Genomic DNA, 20,352 nt, shown 5'->3' on the forward strand with positions numbered 1-20,352 from the left:
CAAGAGTGAAAAATCTATAGCAAGCTTCTAAAGTACCTGAAACGAATACTTGGAAAACAAAACAAAAGAATGCAAAATAAAGAAAAAGTACACCTCTTACGACCTGACAAAAAGCCATTTTCTTTCTTGGACAGGTAGCCGATTCGATACACCAGTCTTGTTTATGTAATTTTATATGTTTCAATAAAAGGAATTGATCCAATTTTGCATTTCCTACTCTGTCCTATTCAACATTTGCATCAATGCAACACGCGATAGAAACTTGCAGTATTAAAGGATTCTATTTGAACTCCAATTCTTCTCTATTATGATCAATGTGCTTCTATTTCACAATATCTAATGAACTGCTCTAACTTCAAATCCATGCCAAATTGTTCAAATCACCAACCAAATAAAGCAGTGTCAGATGATGCAAAAAAAGAGAATCTAATTTCTTCTCTATGGAAAATAGACATTAAACAAAGCTAACAAAAACAAAGATGGAGACAAGGCATTAAAAAAGCTTAGAGAAGGATAATATTGACCAATTGTTGTTGCTGTTTCATTGTGCTCCGTAGATATGCATAAAGAATGTGGTTAATTCACTGGAGGACATGGACTGGATGTCACAACAGAATATCAATAATCACTGTATTTAATCCAGCATGAGTTTATTAAAATGCTTGAGAGAATCAAGAGACCTTTCTTCCTTTTTTAAAGCTACTTCCAGCTCTTTTGTTCATGCCAAATAGACCTTAATGGCATATTTAGGAACAAATTTACCAGTGCATATTTTAACAGAAACAATGACAAGGAAGACAAACCATAGCAGTGCATAGATCCATGTTATACTGGATCTAAGCATAAAAGTCAATTTTCTAGGTACTAAAAATCCAATAACTTGTCTATTCTGCTAAGTTCTTCATCTCTGCTTAATTCAACAAATATAATATGGCTTCATACAATTTACCTGGATATAACTAGCTCCAAAAAAAGCACTATTTCCCATTTGAAACTGAGACCTGTAGTCTTTACCCTGTATAAGGAAAACAAAGATGTCACAAGACAAAAACCAAGATTATATCCATGGCAGCAAACACCAATAATACAAACATACCAGTTCTATCATCTGGATTTAACAAGTTGGTTAATGAAAAAGGTCCCAATACCAAAATCTACAATTTCTAACCCTATCCACAGACTGCAGTCTTTGCAACTAAAAAAATTCCATTTTTCTTCAAAATTCAAGAAAATTATGGAAAAATAATTGCTGAACCAAATTGTTTAATGTGATCACGGGTGGTCAATCTTAGAACCCCCAAGGGGACTCAGACACAGAGAGAGAGAGAGACTTGATTATCCTCCTATCAAACCTACAAAAGAAATATCTATTCCTAAATCAATTAAAGAAACTGATGCCTAGAATAGCGTGAAATTATTAGCCAAAATGCATCCACCAAAGCAAGAGGCATACCCAAGTATTTCAATCATTCGCCTTAGAAGATCAAATTCTGAAGCACCTGGGAATAACGGCAGCCCTAAAAAGAGTTCGGCAACTATGCAGCCAAAGGACCACATGTCAATATCTGTTGTATATCTGAACAAGGATCAAGGTTCAAACTAAAACAATCATAACAGAAGACATTGAAATCAAAATCAATGTACTGAATCATCAAAGATAATAACAAATCGCAACCACAGAACACCTTTTAGAGTGAGTGTTTTCTAATATTACTTCCAAAGACTAAAAGATGTGATAAATAAAAAGTTATATAGGTTGCAACTTGTTAAAGAAAACAGCGATAGAAAATAAGACCAAATATTCTATATCATTATTTGAAAGATATCAACTTCACATAGAAATAGAAAGATCTTAGTTATACTGCAGATACTCAAGCAAATAAGTTATTTTGCCAATTTAGATGCAGATACTCAAGCAAATAAGTTATTTTGCCAATTTAGATAGAGTTCCATATCATCCAGGAAAAAAGAGTTAAATACCTTAAAGATAATCTGAGATATTACAATGAGTGCAAACCTACCTTTATCTCGTTTCTTTCCAGTCCATCAACGGTAAAACAATGACAAAGGCAGACAAGCCTAAACCAACATTTTCAACAATCTACTTGAGGTTTAATGTTTGGTATTTTATGCCCTTCCTACCTTATGTTATACTTATAATAGATCAAACAACAGATACAAACCCTGAAACAGGTTGAGATGAAAGAAAAAAAGATCTCATTAAGGAAACAAAAATTGCAGTAGTAAGTTGTTATATCAACAGAGAACACCTTCAACAAATTCAGAACTATATAAAAGGTCAGGATAAATTTTCGCACCCATAATGAACATAAGCCCTGATGATTCACATGATAAATAACCTGAACTCCAAAGGTTCATTTAAAACCTGAGGATTGGTTATGTCAAATAAGTTCTGCTGATGTTCATTCCACCAAAGTTACAGTTCAGCAAGTCATTGAAGATGAGAAGAGATATTACAAGGAAAGAAACAACACCATGATCCACCAAAAGACAAAAGCGGTAAGCAAGATCAAGTGATAGAAATGAATTAATGCTATAAATCCATGTCAAAAGGATACTGATACCCAAGAAGAACTTCAAGAGACCTATAATAATAGCTCTGCAGAAGAAAAGAAGAAAACACAGCCATAAGACCCTTGTGAGCATGACAACAATGAACAGTATAAGACGCGATAGTGATAGTTGAAAAAAAATTTCAAGACTGCGCAACTAAAAAAATTCCATTTTTCTTCAAAATTCAAGAAAATTATGGAAAAATAATTACTGAACTAGATTTCTCAATAATAATTGAAAAAAATCGAAAGGAAAGAGGAAAAACGGAACCAATAATACAAACATAATTGAAATTATAAAACAAGAAGGGGAAGAAGTTGAACTTACAGAGTTCTCACAAAGGAAAGGAGGCTGCGGAGGTGGGGAACGAGTCGGAGATAAATCTACGGTTCGCAGTGACGGAATCGAGGGAGCAGCACTTTTACAACAACGACCGAATTGACGGTCGAGGGGTGAAGAAACACAGGGTAAAATTGTCTGAGGGAAAATTTTTGCTATTACATCCGTCGTTGAATGGGCTATTCTTAACTCCCTTCGCCGAATGATGATTCGGTAAATTAGACGAATAATAAAGGAATAGCCATTAGCCGAATGAAGAAAACGGTGAACCAAACTATGCCATAGCTGTTCATCCAAGAATAAGGAGGGAATGGCTATTCCATTCCCTCCAACCAAACGTGCTGTTAATTCATTATTCAATATTTGAGTTTGATAATTTTTTTACTATGTTATTTATATTTTTCTTGTCTAATATAGTATATGTATTTGACGAGAATTATAAATTTTGATAAAGTAACGAGGTCAATTTTTTATTATTCAATTCAAGGTTAATTTAATGAAATTTCATTGTCAACTTGTATAAAATAGACACTGGAATACAAATAAAAAACGTAGTAATCATACTATATTTAACAAAAATAAATATAAAATTAAATAAATTCACAATTAATATTAAATTTATTCTACAAAACTATAAAAATCCTAACATAATAATATTAATAATTAAATTTTACCAAATAATACTAAAACCTAGATTAAACACGAATCATTGTGTCGAGTTGATAATTTTAATAAAAAAATACAAACAATGTTAACAATGGGGCAGAGATTATTAAATCATAAAGGTTAGAGGACTTGTTTTTTAGTGTAATCTATACCAATACCACTATACTATTACTAGGTTTATTTATTTGTCATTTAACCTTAAAATTTTACAAAATAGAGTCACAGGGAAGTTAAATTTTTTTTTAAAGTTTGACTAGTGAGCTCCAAGCGATAATTTGGGGATTGGTACGATTGACCAATTCTTATCGACCAGTAGAAAAGCATACCTTAGATCTAAATTAATTTTGACGGATAATGTCGAAAAAAAAAAAAAAAAGCTATTTGGATATTAGTTTGCAAATACAAGTCGTTCAAAATTATTTCATAAAAAAAATTTAACTATAAAAGAGAATGTGAACAAAGAAGACCAAACAATAATAGTTTTAGCAACACAATTATTTTAATAAGAACTTTTGAATAATTTAGTAACTTTTTGAAGTTTAGTGATTAAAACATAAACTTACTAATAGTGGAGTGATATTGAGTGCAGTTTTACCCTTAATTTTTAAAATAAAGGACTTGATATCAAATTCTATACAAATACAAGGACTAACAGCACAATTTAACCAAAAAAATAGATGTACATATTAAAATAAAAGTAAGTCAGAAACGTCATTTTCACGCAAATCTCGAGGCAGAGAGGTAAGACCAGATTATGCCACGAGTCGTTTCATTAATGTCGTGGCACTGTTTGCCTCGAAATTATGTGGACAATAGTGACGCCACGTATACGGTCATAGCCAAATCACATTTGGTTGAGATCGCCCGTACAAATCGAGGGGAGAGAGAGAATAAAAATATATCGTTTTCCTCGTACGCCGTTATTTGTCGGGTCCCGACAGGCTTTTCTGTCTCTGAATTCCGCCACGTGTAGTTCCGTTTTCTTTTTCTAAGAAAATAAATGAATTTAATTTATACGAATTTTGGGATCCCTTCATTATTTATTTAAAATATAGTTCTTTTTAAAAATAAATTCTATTTGATGTTATTTATAATCTACAATTTGAAAGTTTAAATTTGGAAAGTATGAAAATTATTAAATTAAATGTAAAATTAATTTTGATTTAATTTAAAAGTATTAGTTAAAAAATTATGGCTGTTTAAAATAAAATTATTATTGGATAAAAGTCTAAATATAAAATATAAAAAAGTTGTGATAATTATAATTATAATATCAGTTAAAAATTTTGACCTAAAATAGTTGTTTTAATTTTATTCTGATATAATGTTAAATTTAACTTTAACGTTTACATTTTTTGTCAATTTAACATTTATTCTTTTTTAGTTAAATTTGACCTTCGATTTTTTAAAAAAATAGTTAAAATTGATCATCAACCTTTTGAAAAGAATCGAAATTATATTTTTAAATAAGAATACTAACTAAAATATTAAAATTTTAAACGTGATAGCTTGCATGATAATCTATAAAATATTAAAATAATTTATTTTTTGTTTACCTGTAAGTGATTTTTCATTGACTGAGTTGTTTTTAATGAAACAAGCACATAAAAATGTGGAAAATATTTTCCGTAAGTCATTTTCCATGAAACTAATGCACCTTTAATTGAAATGGTAAAATTAAAATATTAAAAACTATCGTGTTTTATGTTCAAATATAATCATGTGCATTTTTTAAATATTGCATCTTACAGGACAATCTAAATATTCTCCATGCTAGTTATTTTGAATTTTATGATTTTTATATTTTTAAAATTTATATTATTTGAATATTAATAATTTTTAAATATTTATTGACGTGACATATAAAACAAATATTATTATGTCAATAAAAAGTATACTTGAACTATCATGCAAGCTATTATCTTGTTATCATTAAAAAACAATGTTTTAGTGATGATTTTTGTTAAAAAAATATTTTAACTCGTTTTGAATGAATAATTATCACAATTAATTCAAAAAAAAGTGTCAAATTAATATAAAAATATAAAAATTAAGGACTAAATTTGATATTATACCTTTGAATTTATTTAATCCATATTTGGTTGAAAGTTGAGGTCACTCCTTGCACCTAATAATGGGAAGATATTTAATTGGCCTCATTTTATATTATCCTACCACGTGCCTAACCAAGAAAAGAAAAGTTGGATCATGTTTTTTAAAGAAAAATCCATTACTTTTTTTTAATTAAGTATATTATTTTGGGTTTAACCTATTTTTTGAGGGTGTGACAAAATAAAAAAAATTTTTTTTGAAAAAGAAAAATAGGATATGTGACAACATTTAAAACTTAAAACACATTATCTTGTTCGATAATAAAATTTTATAAAAAAAAAAGAAAAGAAATTTATATTTCGTTTGGCTTTTAGGACGCATGAGACGTTTTTGTTTCCTTAAAACTAAAAACATCAAACATGTTTGATAGAAATTTAAAAAAAAAAAATTTAAAAATACATAAACAAAAAAATCATATTTTATTTGATTTCGAGAAAATATTAATAATTACTTTTAATAATAAGATAGTAAAGCTTTAACAGCAATACAACTAACGCAACTTAAACCTAGACTACACTTGAGACAATTAACACCCTAATCGTTAAGCCAATATGCGGAATTTAAATATTACTATTTTTGTTTTCTTAAAACTAAACGTGTTTAGTTGAAATTTTTAAAAATAGAAAATTATAAAATATGGTAATTTTTACTTAAAAAGTTCCGAAAAATAAAATGAAAACTCTAAATCACTATTTTAACTATTTTAATTTTTTATATTACTTTTTTTTATAATTTTAAATTTTTTGTTGTTGTTGTTGTTGTTGCAAATAAAACATAATATCATGCCAGTATGAAGTATACATGAGTTGCCATACAAGTTGCCATACGGGTTGCCACGCTAATAGTATTAAAAAATTAATGTTTAGTTAGCATTTCCGTTAAAAATGATTTGAAATTTTATTTTTTGAAAAGTTAATAGTTAAATTTAACTTTAATAAAGGTCAAATTGACAAAAAATTTAAATGTTGAGGATTAAATTTGACATTACACATTTTTTTAAGGGAATATTCATTATTTCATTTCATGAAATATAGGACCATCCAATTTAGGTAAATGAGAAAAACAACAAACACCATTTATCAACAATGAATAACAAGCTTCGTCAATACAATAAAGGCTTTAGCTCCAGCATCAATAAAATATTATAACATATTGACAACCCATTTTGTCTCAATTAAAGGTGTTTATGGGTCAGACCTAAGCATGATATTAAAATTTTTATGATTGCCTAAGTCCGCCCTTATTTGCAAAAAAGTAACCAAGCCCATTTTAGGCTTACCTATATTATTTTTAAAATTTTTAAAATTTTTAAAATATATACATTTATATTATTTTAATTTAATACTTAATAATTTGATTTTTTTATTTATTGAAAATTTTTATATAGTCATATAACATATTAACATTATTTTTATTTATACATTAGAGTTGTATTATATATTTAGTATATTTTTTAATGTGTTATAAATTACATAATATAAAATATTATAAACTTAAAAGTGGAGTCGAACCGTATTTTAAATGGGCTTAATTTTTTTGTCCAAATTTATTTTTTGAGCCTAATATTTTTATCTAAACCCTTACAAAATTAGACGGGTCTGAGTGGACAACCCGATCCACGAACAAGCGGAGTCATAACTCAATCACGACAGTAATCCTAAACAACTATAAAGATTAAAAAAAAACACCAATTTCAAATATCCAAAACAGCAAATAAAAACGAAAAAAAAAAACCGGAATACCTACCAAATTAAAGACAACAATGACAAAACCATCTTACTTAAATTATTTATTATTTGATGTTAATATTTAATTTCATATTCAAAATTATCTGATAGACTATAGTGGCCCCTGCCGATTAATTCCAAACCTCATATTTCCTCCACATGGACCGATGATGTGCAACTCAAATTATAATTACATAATTTTATTATAATTGTAGCCTCTTAAAAAGACATACTAACTATTTTAACACTTAAATATTCTAAAGGATAACAAGCATTTCGAGACTTAATGTAAAATATTTATATAATTGGAGTAATTTTATGAATATAATAATATATAGAGAGAGTTATCCACTTAAATTAATGTGGTTTTCTAAGGAGCTTACAGGTGTGACTATTAATGTATACACACAAGTCACAAATCACAAATAATTCATGTCTAATTAATGTAAATTAAAATAAGTATCTTATATTAAAAATTAGAATATATCAACATCAATAAATCTAGATAAAATTTATACGTGATAAATTAAACTCAAAATAATATGAGCAAGGTTATTTAAATTAGACTTAATCAGTCAATTGGATCGGAATTTGAATTTGATTCAAAGCATAGTGAACCGATTAATTTGGGAATCGGTATAGAGTAGTTAAACTTAATTTTTAATATATAGATAATTAAACTAATGATCTAATTAATTCAACCATCGGTTTAATATGAAAACCTTAAATATGAGAGAGAACCTATAGTTGGTATTTACCCATAGTAATACTCCAACCCGCAAATTGAAGTAGGTTTTTATAAGCTTACAAGATATCCAATTAAAATATGTCACTAAGTCCTTGTATTTTTTACAATTTTGAAATTAGTTATTATAATTCTTTTTTAAGGAATTTAGATTTATTACTTTTCTTATCTTAAAATTCATATTAAATTATCAATTAATTAATTTTTTTGTTAAATATATTGGTGTGATATTTTAAAATAAAAAATATTCTTATAATTAAAAAGTGATATAATGAAATTAAATTTAATAAAATTAACATTTGATCTAATTATTGAAATATTAAATATAAAAAAAAATCTTAAGAGCAGATCGAATAATTTTTTTAATTGATTAAAATTTTTATTATGCTACTACAAACTTTTTGACATTTAAATCATTTTATTTATTATTTATCCAAAAAGAATCATTCTATTTATTAGTATAGGAGGGCGGCGAAAGATGAGACATTGATGTGAAAGGGAAGCCTTTGTAGAAAAGGAATCATTTATAGCCACAAAACATTTTGCCCTAATTAACAAACCCCAAAAACAAGATTTTGTTGAGGTGATGTTAGTTTTTATTTAATTATTTATTAGATTATTAATAAATTTATATTTTAATTATTTAATTTTAAAAAGTTATAAAATATTAATAGTTAATTTTTTTTTAATGTCAGGTTAAAAAGTTTTAAACAACGAGTCAATTATCAGTACAATAGATTAATATTTATTAATGAGTATAAGAACATATTTTATATCTAAATTGATTTAATTGTCTAGAATCGAAAATAAAAGAAGAATTTATTTAAACTTTAGTTTATAAATTCATAGTGTTCAAAATTATTTAATAAAAAAGTTGAACTATAAAATAAAAGAAAAATGAATGAGAGCTTTCAATTAATGTAAGCGATTCGAATAGAGAATATCATATAATAACGATTTTAACAGTCTAATAACTTAAATTATAATTTTTTAATAATTTTATTTTTATTTTTTTAATTTTTTAAAATTGAGCAACTAAAGCATACATTTATTAATAAATTGGATCTTAAACATAATTTACCCTAAAAATAAAAGCTCCAAAAAAGCTCCTCGTTATTATCCATATATTGCAAAACAAAAAGTACTAGTTCTTCCACTCTCTTTTAGAAGTTGATGTTTCCTCGTTATATAAATTTATATAAACTGGAAAGAAAAAGGTTTATTATAATTCAAATAAAAAATTTAATTCAAGTACTTGGTTTACTTAACACGTGGTGTCAATGTCTTGAGAATTTTGATTGTGTAAATATATATTTTTTTCATATTTATTCGAGTTAATTAATTAATTATAATTATTTAATTCAGTATTTATAATAATTAATTATATTAAAATTATAAATATATATCACTAAGAGCAGTGGCGGAGCCGGCCAGGGGTCATGGCCACCCAAAGTTTAAAATTTTTTATTTAGTCTTTTATAAATTTACACTATAGACCTCCAAAAATTATAAGTAAGTCCTTTAAAGTTTAAGATTTTTACACTTTTTTCTTTTGTATGTATATTATAGCCCTCTTAAAAATATAAGTAGACTCCTCTAATATTTTTATAGGATTAAAAATAATATTAAAAAATTTATTCTTGATAAAAACAAAGAGAAAATTTTATTGAATAAGTTAAATTACTTAAGATGACTTTTGAATGATATTTTTGTTAAATAATAAATTAATGTTTAATTAATAGTTTACTTAACATAATAATATTTTATAAGTAATATATATATATATATAAAATAAAGAAAATAAAAGATGAAGAGACCTCTATCGTCTTTCTTCTTCATATTGGTGCTTAACAAGAAAATAAAAAAAAATTCTTAATCATTTTTTCTCTAAATTTGAAGTATAAGATATGTTTTTCTTCAAACTTTTCATAGATTTTGAATATTTGAAACTTGTTTTAGTACCAATAGTTTTTTTATTTTATCAAGTATATTAAAAGTTGCCATTAAAGGATATTGATGGAACTTGGAAGCTTGTTAAATTAAGTGAAATGTGTATGTTTTTTTATGGAAAATGATTTGGAGACAGTTTCTAACTTATTAGAAGTGTAAAAATGAAACACAAATAGTTAAATATTGTTATAGTAAGTTTCGGCCAAAGTGAATAAGAGGAAGAAAACCTTGGACACTTTGTTTAAAATTATGTCAAATGATAGCTTGTGAATCAATGAACATTCCTGTGAAAATAGAATAAAAAATGGTTAATTGAATCAAATAATAACTATTTCATCTTAATTGTTGGAATACTACTTCTTTTAAACATTTTTCTATATATTTAAGTCTACTGTATAATACTTCTAATTTTAATTTGCCCCCAAATTAATATGTTGCCTCCACCACTAACCAAGAGCGAATGTAAAAGGAGTAAAATGGGGGCTTTGGTCCAAAATAGATAATTGCAATTTTACTTTTTATAAATTATTAAATTATAAATTTATATTTGTTAAAATTGTACTTTAAGAAAATGAAAAAAAATATATATATATATATATATATTAATCTTAAGCTTCACCGTCTTTGGAACATTTCGGGCCTAGCGGGTGTTAATTATTCCAAACACTCGATAACCTGACAGCTTCGTGACGCTACTATTTCCAAAGCTGTCTCATTGTTCACCCACGTTGCATTGAAAACACCATTGCCTCGATGCTATTGTATTTGGGCCAACACGTGGCGATTTCACGAGCATTTTCAGATCTGCTTAAATAACTACTCCGTAACAGCAACACTACCCCACCTAAATTATTATTTACCGCTGCGAAGGTGGGTAACATATAAAATATGTAAATAATTAATAATCCGCCATAGAAGGGTTAATTCCATCACATGTCCTCGAATTATGATAAATTTTAAATTAGTTCAAAACTTCAAAATGTTGCTATTGATGGATAAATATTAAATTTATACATGAATATTGACCAATTTTTCAATTTGATATAAAAGTTTTGATTAGATAAAACCAATGGGATAAAATTTTGATTTTGGTTCTCTAAAATTTACAAAACTTCTCATTAATCTTTTTCAAAAAATTAAAATTTTTAATTAAATCCCTCAAATTTTCTAAAAATTATAATTAGGCCTCTCAAAACTTAATACTATAGTCGATTAATGCTCAAGTGTACACATTTTTAAAAAATACATATTTCAATAAAATAAATAAATAGATCTATACATTTATCATTATTGATTTTTACGATATGCAATCATATAATGATGCTATGCTGATAGTACTTTTAGCAGTTTTTGACAATTAAATCAAATCACAATTTTACGTATATAATTGCAAAAAATCAAAGTTAGTGTATATTGCATATCGACAATAATTCATGTATAATTTGATATTTATCTCTTACGTTCTCAGTTAGTATCGTATTAATCAATTCTTTCCCTCAATTTAGTTGTTAGCTTTAAAATGTGTGATAAAATTTTAAATAGATTTACACCTATCATATGAATAAGTTAGACCTAACGTCTAAAATTGAAATAATCCTCTTAAATTATAATGGTAGTGTATATTTTATAACAAATCATATTCAAACTATCTGTTTATTAATTATTTAATTCACATATTTCTAATATGCTCGATGTAGAATTTAAGTTGACTTTAAAATGTAATCCATCATCATATGGATAAAAAAAACATTTGATACAATATTAATATATTGAGAGCTCCGTTACAATATTTAAAATTTTTTAAAAATTAATCCATAATAAAGAAAGACAATGTACCATTTGGTACGTAAATTTAGCTTTAATATTTATTTTGGTATCTAAATTTTTTTGTTCTAGTTTGGTACGCAAACCAAAGGACATCACGTGACTCAATAAATGTTTGATATTTGTGCTCTAATAAGAAAAAAAAAACATAGGTATTTGATCGGGATAAAAAAAGTTAAAGTACCAAATTGTACATTGAAATCAAACTCATATACTTATTTGGGATAAAAAAAAGCTTAAGGATAAAATTAAACATTTAAGCTAAACTCAAATACTAAATTGAGACAAAACAAACATCCGTATTAAATTGAATATTGAAGCCAAACTTTAGTATCAAATACTATATTAACCCTAATCCAAATACAGCTACTAGATTTTTAATTAACCAGGGTTAAAACGAACCTAACCATGGTTAATTCGCCCCTTACTTTCATTACCATCTTCTGCCTATAAAACACCACCTCCTCGCCGGTAATTGTGTGTACACAAATCACAAGCCGAAAAATATGATGGTCGGAGAAACTCACCGTCTTAATCCGACGGTCCATGTTCCACCATGGCCTAACCTCGACGATGATCAAACGGCCGAGATTTACTCTCCACTCAACTACAATGCAGCCGATAGTCACTTCAACAACAACGGCGGCAACCCGGTTCATTTCCATGAAGCGTTAGCAGCGTTACAACGTTACTTGCCGTCGAACGAACCGGACTTTGTCTACCCAGATTCCGATCTTCCGGTTCTCGAAAACGCGGATTCTCCGGTCGACGCTTACTCGTGCGATCATTTCAGGATGTTCGAGTTCAAAATCCGGAAGTGTCCACGTGGCCGAGCCCATGACTGGACCGAGTGTCCGTACGCACATCCCGGCGAGAAAGCTCGCCGGAGGGATCCGAGGAAGTATCATTACTCCGGTACGGCTTGTGCTGATTTCAGGAAAGGGAACTGTTGGAAAGGCGACGGTTGTGAGTTTGCTCACGGCGTTTTCGAATGTTGGCTCCACCCAGCTCGTTATCGGACCGAACTATGTAAAGATGGACCAGGTTGTAAGCGTAAGGTTTGTTTCTTTGCTCATAGTCTAGACCAGCTTAGGGTCGTGAGCTCCGCCAGTTCTGGCTCTCCTCTTATAAGCCCACGGACCGAGTCATCACCGCCGGTTTCACCTATATCCGACTCATTGAGTCGGTCACTCGGTTCGTCTTCCATTAACGACATGTTAAGGAATTTACAGCTTGGGAAAGTTAAGTCCATGCCTATTGGTCTTTGTTCATCACCTTCTCCTTCCATGTTCGGGTCACCCAGAGATTCAATGATCCTACACGGATTTTGTAGCCTTCTCAACACTCCGACCCAGAACTTGACCCGTCATGGGATCGGTGGATACTTGGATTTATTTGAAAAATGGTGTGAAGAAGATGAACCAGCCATGGAAAGAGTTGAATCCGGAAGGGATTTACGTGCACAATTATTTGAGAAATTGAGTAAAGAGAATTGTTTGGGAAGGGGTAATCCGGGTCAGGGTTCTGGAGATCCGAATTTGGATTGGGTTTCGGATTTGGTGAACTGAAATATTTAATTTTTTTCCATTATATTTCTGGATTCATTTTGAAGCTCTTTCTGGTTTTTATTTTCTTCTCACTAGGAAAAAGGAGAGGAAAATATCTGAAAATATATTAATATTATTTTTATTTAGATGATCAGATTGTAAAATCTTATAGCTTTTTTTTGTATGTTCATGTAATGCAAAATCATTTAGTATTAATGTAAATTAAAAGCTGTTTTCAAGTTGTTTTTTTATTTGTTCTTCAAAATTTTCAAAGAGTGATGTGATGAATGTTTGAAGCAGAGTTGGATGTACTCAGCTTTTTCTCGCAAGCAGAAGGGTTTTTGGAGTTAAAAATGGAGATTTTTCGGGAAAAATATTTGGGAGGGAAAAGCTAAGAAAATCGAGCGTAGGTTTTTTTTAAGTGACTAAATTATGAGAAAGTTATGACCAGAACTTTAAAAAATTATGAAACAAATTATTCAAAAAATTTTTCAAAATTTTTTTTTTTGAATTCATTAATTTGTTAGTTTTAAACATTTGATTAACGATAATGGATTATAATTGATTGACATAAGTAAAAAAATAAATTAAAAAGAAAAGATTTTTAGTGAAGTCAGTGTGCAAATGGAAAATTTTATATTTTTCATTTAATATCAATTTTAACATCTTTTTATATTTTTTTAAAATTAAATGATTAAAATTTAAATTTATTAATAATTTAAAGGCGTTAGCGTAATTTACCCATAGTAGAAAATGAATAATCCAGAGATTGAAAGAGAAAGTCATTAAAGATGGCAGTCAAAGGGTGGGACATGGTGGGAATCAAGTGTGTAAGAAAATAAGAAAAGAAAGGAACATCTTTGAAAATATGCAGCAGATGAGTCCTTTAAAATATATCATAAGTCCTTTCCTTTTCATAAATTTGTAATTTAATCTTTTTTATTTCTATTTCTAGGAACTTGTAACCTAATATTTGATTTTGAATACAATACAGATAAATATATTATAAAAAAACATATTTATTTAGCTTTGTTTAAATTTAGTTAAAATTTAAAGGTAACAAGCTTTTTCAGTATTATTTTTTATTTAGAATATTTAAATTTGAACCTTATTTTATCTATCGTGCATATATATATAATATTTATACATTGACATTGTATAATTATTTTATTTATCTTTAAATTTTCTTTTAATAGAAATATATATTTGAAATTTAGTGTATAATTATTATTTTTTTCATGAGTAAAACTACTCGTAATATATATAAATATTAAATCATATTTTCTATTATTACAATATATTATATCGGTAGAGGAAAAAAAGAGAAGGAAAATAGATGATAAGGTTTAAACTCAAATCATCTAAATTCTAAATAAAAGATAAAAATTATGGAACTATTCAAACAAGTTTTGACACAATATCATATTTTGAATATAACTAAGCGCAATTGTATTCCATATATATATATAAATAATAACTGATCTAGATTCTAAATAAAAGACGGGAATCACGGAACTATTCAAACAAGTTTTGACCCAATATCATACTTTGAATACAACTAGACACAGTTGTATTCCATATATATAATAATTGATGCGTATAAGTTTTATACGTTGTCGTTAAATAATAACATAACATCTTATTTTTATCTAAATAAAATACAGAGAAAGAGGTATGATTTATGAATTAATATTAATAATTTTATTCAAATACAATTATTATTGTATTTTTCATCTCTTCGCTTTAGATTTCAAACCTTAAACCCTAAATTTTAAATTCGGGAAAAGAGATATTAATATTTAATTAAAATTAATAATATTTATTATTTATGAACGGAGAACCTATGCATACATAACTATTATATATTTAATACTATACATTATTAATAAATATAAAATAATTTTTATGATCTCACCTTAATTCATTACAATGTCATATTTTAGTTATATTACTGAGTTTTTTTTAATATCACACCAACAAATTTAATAATATTACTAATTGAACCTGAAATTTGAAAAAGTAGATAAATTAAATTATTAAAAATAAAAATACATGAATTAAATTTTAAATTTTAAAATAATATTTTAATCTTAGTTCTGAATGCAATGCAGATAAATATATTACAAAAATTTATTTAGCTTCGTTTAAATTTTGAGTTAAAATAAAATTCCAATTAAATTTAAAAGTTAGAAACTTTTTTGGTATTAATTTTTATTCATAATATTTAAATTTTTAGTTTTTTTTTAAATCTATGGTGTATATATATATTGATTTATATATTCACATTGTATTGTTTACCCTTCAAAGTCTCTTTTAATAGAAATCATAGGAGTTTTATAGAAATGTATTTTGAAATTTAGTGTAGCTCTTCATAAAGTGTAAAAATAAATATAGAAAAAAATATTATAATATTTAAAGTCAAATCATCTAGATGTTTGATGGAACCGTTCAATCAAATACTTTGAATATTGTCAGGTATGGTCGTATTGACATATATATATTTTATGCGTCGAAATTTTATACATTATCGTTAAATAATAGCATAATATCTTATCATTGACTAAATAAAAAATAAGGAAAGAGTTATGAATAAATATAAACATTTTTCATCTCTCAACTAATTTAGATATTAAACATTGAACCTTAAATTTTAAATTCGAGAGACAATATATGTTAATTATAATTGATATTAATTACATTTAAGTAAGATTATTAATATACAATTTTATAAGTACACACTTTTTTTTTTATTTACTCGATGATGTGTCATTATTATTCACTGACAATACATAAATCTTATATTACTAACAATACATTAAATATTATATTTAAATAAGATTATCAATATTTATTTATATAGGAACGAAGAACCACATATATATATAAATTTTATATATTTAATAATATACATTATTAATAAACATAAATTATTTTACTTCTAATTTATAGATAGGGAATATCAAAACTATAAATAAAACTTTGATCCAATATGTAATATCATACATTAATTTTAATTTTGTATAATTTTATACATGAATATTTGATTTGATTCAACTTTTATAAACCATCAACAACATTATCGAATTAGACCATTTTATATTGATATATTACATAAATAGATAATTATATAAATAATTACACTAAATCAAAATTCATATATCAAATTACACGTCAAATCAAAATTTTTATATAAATTTAATATTTATCTCTTATATATATAAAAACACACACAATCACAATATATCAAGCTGTGAATCTTAACATTGTTTTAAATAAAATTAACTACAACATAAATAATGAATAAAACCTATAAAACATGAAGCATGTGAATATTCAGAATCATAACTTAAAGGAGAGTTTGCCCTTAATATTCTTTCTCTAAAAAAAAAAAAAAGCTCTTCAAAGAAATACGAAAAATTCTCTTATTGTATGCTTTGAACGCACACACAGATATTTAATATTTATTAAAAATTATAGTGTTTTTGTTTTAAAATTTGAAATTTTGATAATTGGAATATGTTAAAAAATATCGTAATCGTTAAAAAACATGATATGCGTTTAACGCGTACCATAGAACTATTCAGCAAACATGCAGCCTCATGAAAAAATCAAAATTTATTATCATTAGAATAATGTATCCCATTCGGTGGGGAGGCTCGAATCAAGTGTTGGATTCTTGTATGTTGTTACTTATACCGCATTCAGTTTTTTCTTCATAGATATTTTGGTTTTTATCCATTTATATAGAGTTCTCTCGAAGTTTTAATTATTGGTCAATTGTATTGAATTTTTAGTTCATTTGTTTGTTAAGAAATAAATTAAATATGTCGGATATTAAAATAGTTGATTAAGTAATAGTTGACGACCACGTCAATATATTAATGGTCAAAGACGAAAGTAGTTAACTACAGTATTTAATTGATACATTTTCAATGTTAGGAAGTTTAATCGTTTTCTTTGCTTTTGTTTTTGGGAATAATATTTTTGAAATCAAGTGACATTTTTAACATTTATTTATAAATCTAGTGTATTTTTTTAATATTTATATGGGATATAACATTATATATTTAAATTTGTAATGACTATATTTTAATATTTAAAATATAAATTATATAGTCAAATTAAATTATTTTCAAATATTTATATATCAAAATATTAATAATAAATTACAATATATTCTTACTAAAATATCATACTATTAATAAATTTAAACATTTTACAATATCATGTTTAAAATGAACAGAAATACTAGATCCTTGAATTTTAAATAAATTTTTTACAATATTCTTTGCTCTGTTTTTTTCTTAACAAATAAATTTTAAAAATATTTCTTATAAGAAAATCTTCCCTGCATATATAGCTAGGGGTTTTCTATTTAGCTTTAATATTGAATCCTTTTATTATCTAGAAAAATTGTTAAGAATAAATTACTTGCAAAAAGAAAAGATGAAATTATTGCTTCTTGGCATAATTTATTAGGGTGAATTTCGAGCATTCTTTTGGTTAGGTTAGTCTATAATGTTTATTTATTATTTTTCTTTTCGACTTTTAAATTTTAATTAAACTTTATTTTCTTAAGTAGAAAAAATTACGTGTTGAATTTTAACTTAGTATGCATGAGTATTGTTATCAATATAGGAGAATGTGAGTTTGAAAGCGCTGAAATACATTATCTTCTTATTTATATATTGGAGAAAAGTTATTATAAATTTTAAATATTATATAAAATAAAAATAAAATACACGTGAATCTTTTGTGTCTAAAAAACAATTTAATTAAAATATGGAATTGAATTCCAAAATGACAAAAAAGGAAAATTGGATAAACGAGTGCTTAACATCATTATGCCTCTAGAAACAAATAATATAGGCAAATTGGCAAGGCTATGCATTTTTCCTTTTCTGTACTGTACAACTTATTATTATTATTATTTGTCCCTTTTTAACAAACATATATAATGATGTTACATGGCTTATAGGTTGAGGATTATTAATAAATTATTTAATTATTTAATTACAAAATAATTATTTAATTATTAATAAATTTATTTATTTTTGTCACTGAGTATAAAAAAAATACAAATAATCATCCAACTATTTAATTTTTTCTTTTTTAGTACCAACGGGCTAATGGTAGCCATTGTGTAATTTTTTCTTTTTTTCACCTTTCCACCTAAAAAGTTAAAAAAAATAAATTTATCAATTAATTTTGATTGAAAATATACAAAAAATGGAAATACCCTAAAATCTAAGATAATAATATTCATTTTTTTCATTCTTTTAAAATTAACCCTCAATGTCACAAAGAAATGCAAAACTACAAAAATAAAATACATATTGTGTAAATGTTGAGAGTTAAATTTGTTTAGAATCAATACTTCATTCATTATTTATAAATGTTGAAAGTTAAAGTTGCTAGTATGACAATTTTAAAAGATGCCACACTTAGTTGTTGGTGACCAAAGAATGTAAAATTAAATATTTGAGTGATCATTTTGTAACATTTCATAATTGAGAAATAAAAAAAAATTTACTATTAATTAGGTAACTACTAATATAATTTACCCAAAATTAAACTAATAATTTTTACTCTTTGCGTTTGCTTTGTATTTCTTTTAAAAATATATAATTTAAAATTATTTGCTTTTGGATCGTAATCTATAAAATAATGACTAGATTGATTTTTGAACTTTCAATTTTATGATAAAAATTGTAATTTTAATATTTTAAATGTATCTTAAAACATGGCTATTTTTATCTATTAGTTTTTGGTATCACATGCGTTGTACGTGAAAATACGTGTTTATATTTTATTATTTAATTAAATAATTTTATTTCATAATTATTATAAAACAATTAATATATAATATTAAAAAAACAAAAAGACTTTCAAATCATAATTGAGTAGTTATATATATTAAAAAATATATCTTTACAATGTTTAAAGTACGGATATACTGCAAATTTATACATTTTACTCTTCAATCTTAATTTTTTTAATCTCTACAAAATCAATGAATAAATTAATGATTTATTAATATATTAAATAATAATGTTATTTTTTTATTATAGAATAAATGTTTCATGTAATACCACCCTCTTTGTATATTACATTTTTTTTATGTTTTTTTCATTTGATAATAGAGATAATATCGATTTAAATAAAAATAATTTAAAATAATAAAATATTTATTATTGATCAAATTAATAATTTAAATTATAATAAATGTGTAATTTAAGATATTACTATTAACACTTATTATGGATTTGAATAAAAATAAAGCAATTTTATCTTGAAAATTTATGTAAATAAAAAAGTATTTTAAAATTAGATTTTGATTTAATTTGGATGCAGACTAATAATAGATAAAATTAATTACAATTTTAATGCATAACAATTATCGAATTAACTTTTAATTAAAAATTTTAATTTTAATATTAAAAACTATTATCATTTTATATTTAATTTTTCCTAATTTAAAATCAAATAATAATGTTATTAATTAAAAATTAAATTCGAATTATATAAAATATAAATTATTACTCGAAATCAGCTTAGCTATCTAGGATAAGATTAACACAATATATGTTTTAATTTTATAATAATTTATTTTCATTACTAAAACAAATATTGAGATATTAAATAATCTGATTACATTATAAAAAAAAATTTAAAGATATTTTAAAAAACTTCAACATCCTAGTTGAAATAAAAGTATATCTAGACAAATTAAAAAACGACATTCTAAAATATTAAAATAAAATCAAATCTAAAAATAAATACTAATAATATTACAAATATATTTAAATTTGTTAGTTTAATCTTTTACTTCAACCTACCATTCCCGTCAACATTTTCTATCTTGACC

At 25.4% G+C, this 20,352-nt stretch overlaps 1 protein-coding gene across 1 annotated transcript; it reads left to right on the forward strand.

Moving 5' to 3' along the window:
• Positions 1-12,412: 12,412 nt before the first annotated feature.
• Positions 12,413-13,723, forward strand: LOC107940186 (zinc finger CCCH domain-containing protein 20). Its single transcript, XM_016873620.2, has one exon. The coding sequence runs from the start codon at positions 12,444-12,446 to the stop codon at positions 13,503-13,505; it is 1,062 nt and encodes a 353-aa protein (XP_016729109.1). The 5' UTR covers positions 12,413-12,443; the 3' UTR covers positions 13,506-13,723.
• The last annotated feature ends 6,629 nt before the right edge of the window (positions 13,724-20,352 follow it).

Source organism: Gossypium hirsutum, chromosome A08 (genome assembly GCF_007990345.1).
Source record: "Gossypium hirsutum isolate 1008001.06 chromosome A08, Gossypium_hirsutum_v2.1, whole genome shotgun sequence".
Taxonomy (NCBI): domain Eukaryota; kingdom Viridiplantae; phylum Streptophyta; class Magnoliopsida; order Malvales; family Malvaceae; genus Gossypium; species Gossypium hirsutum.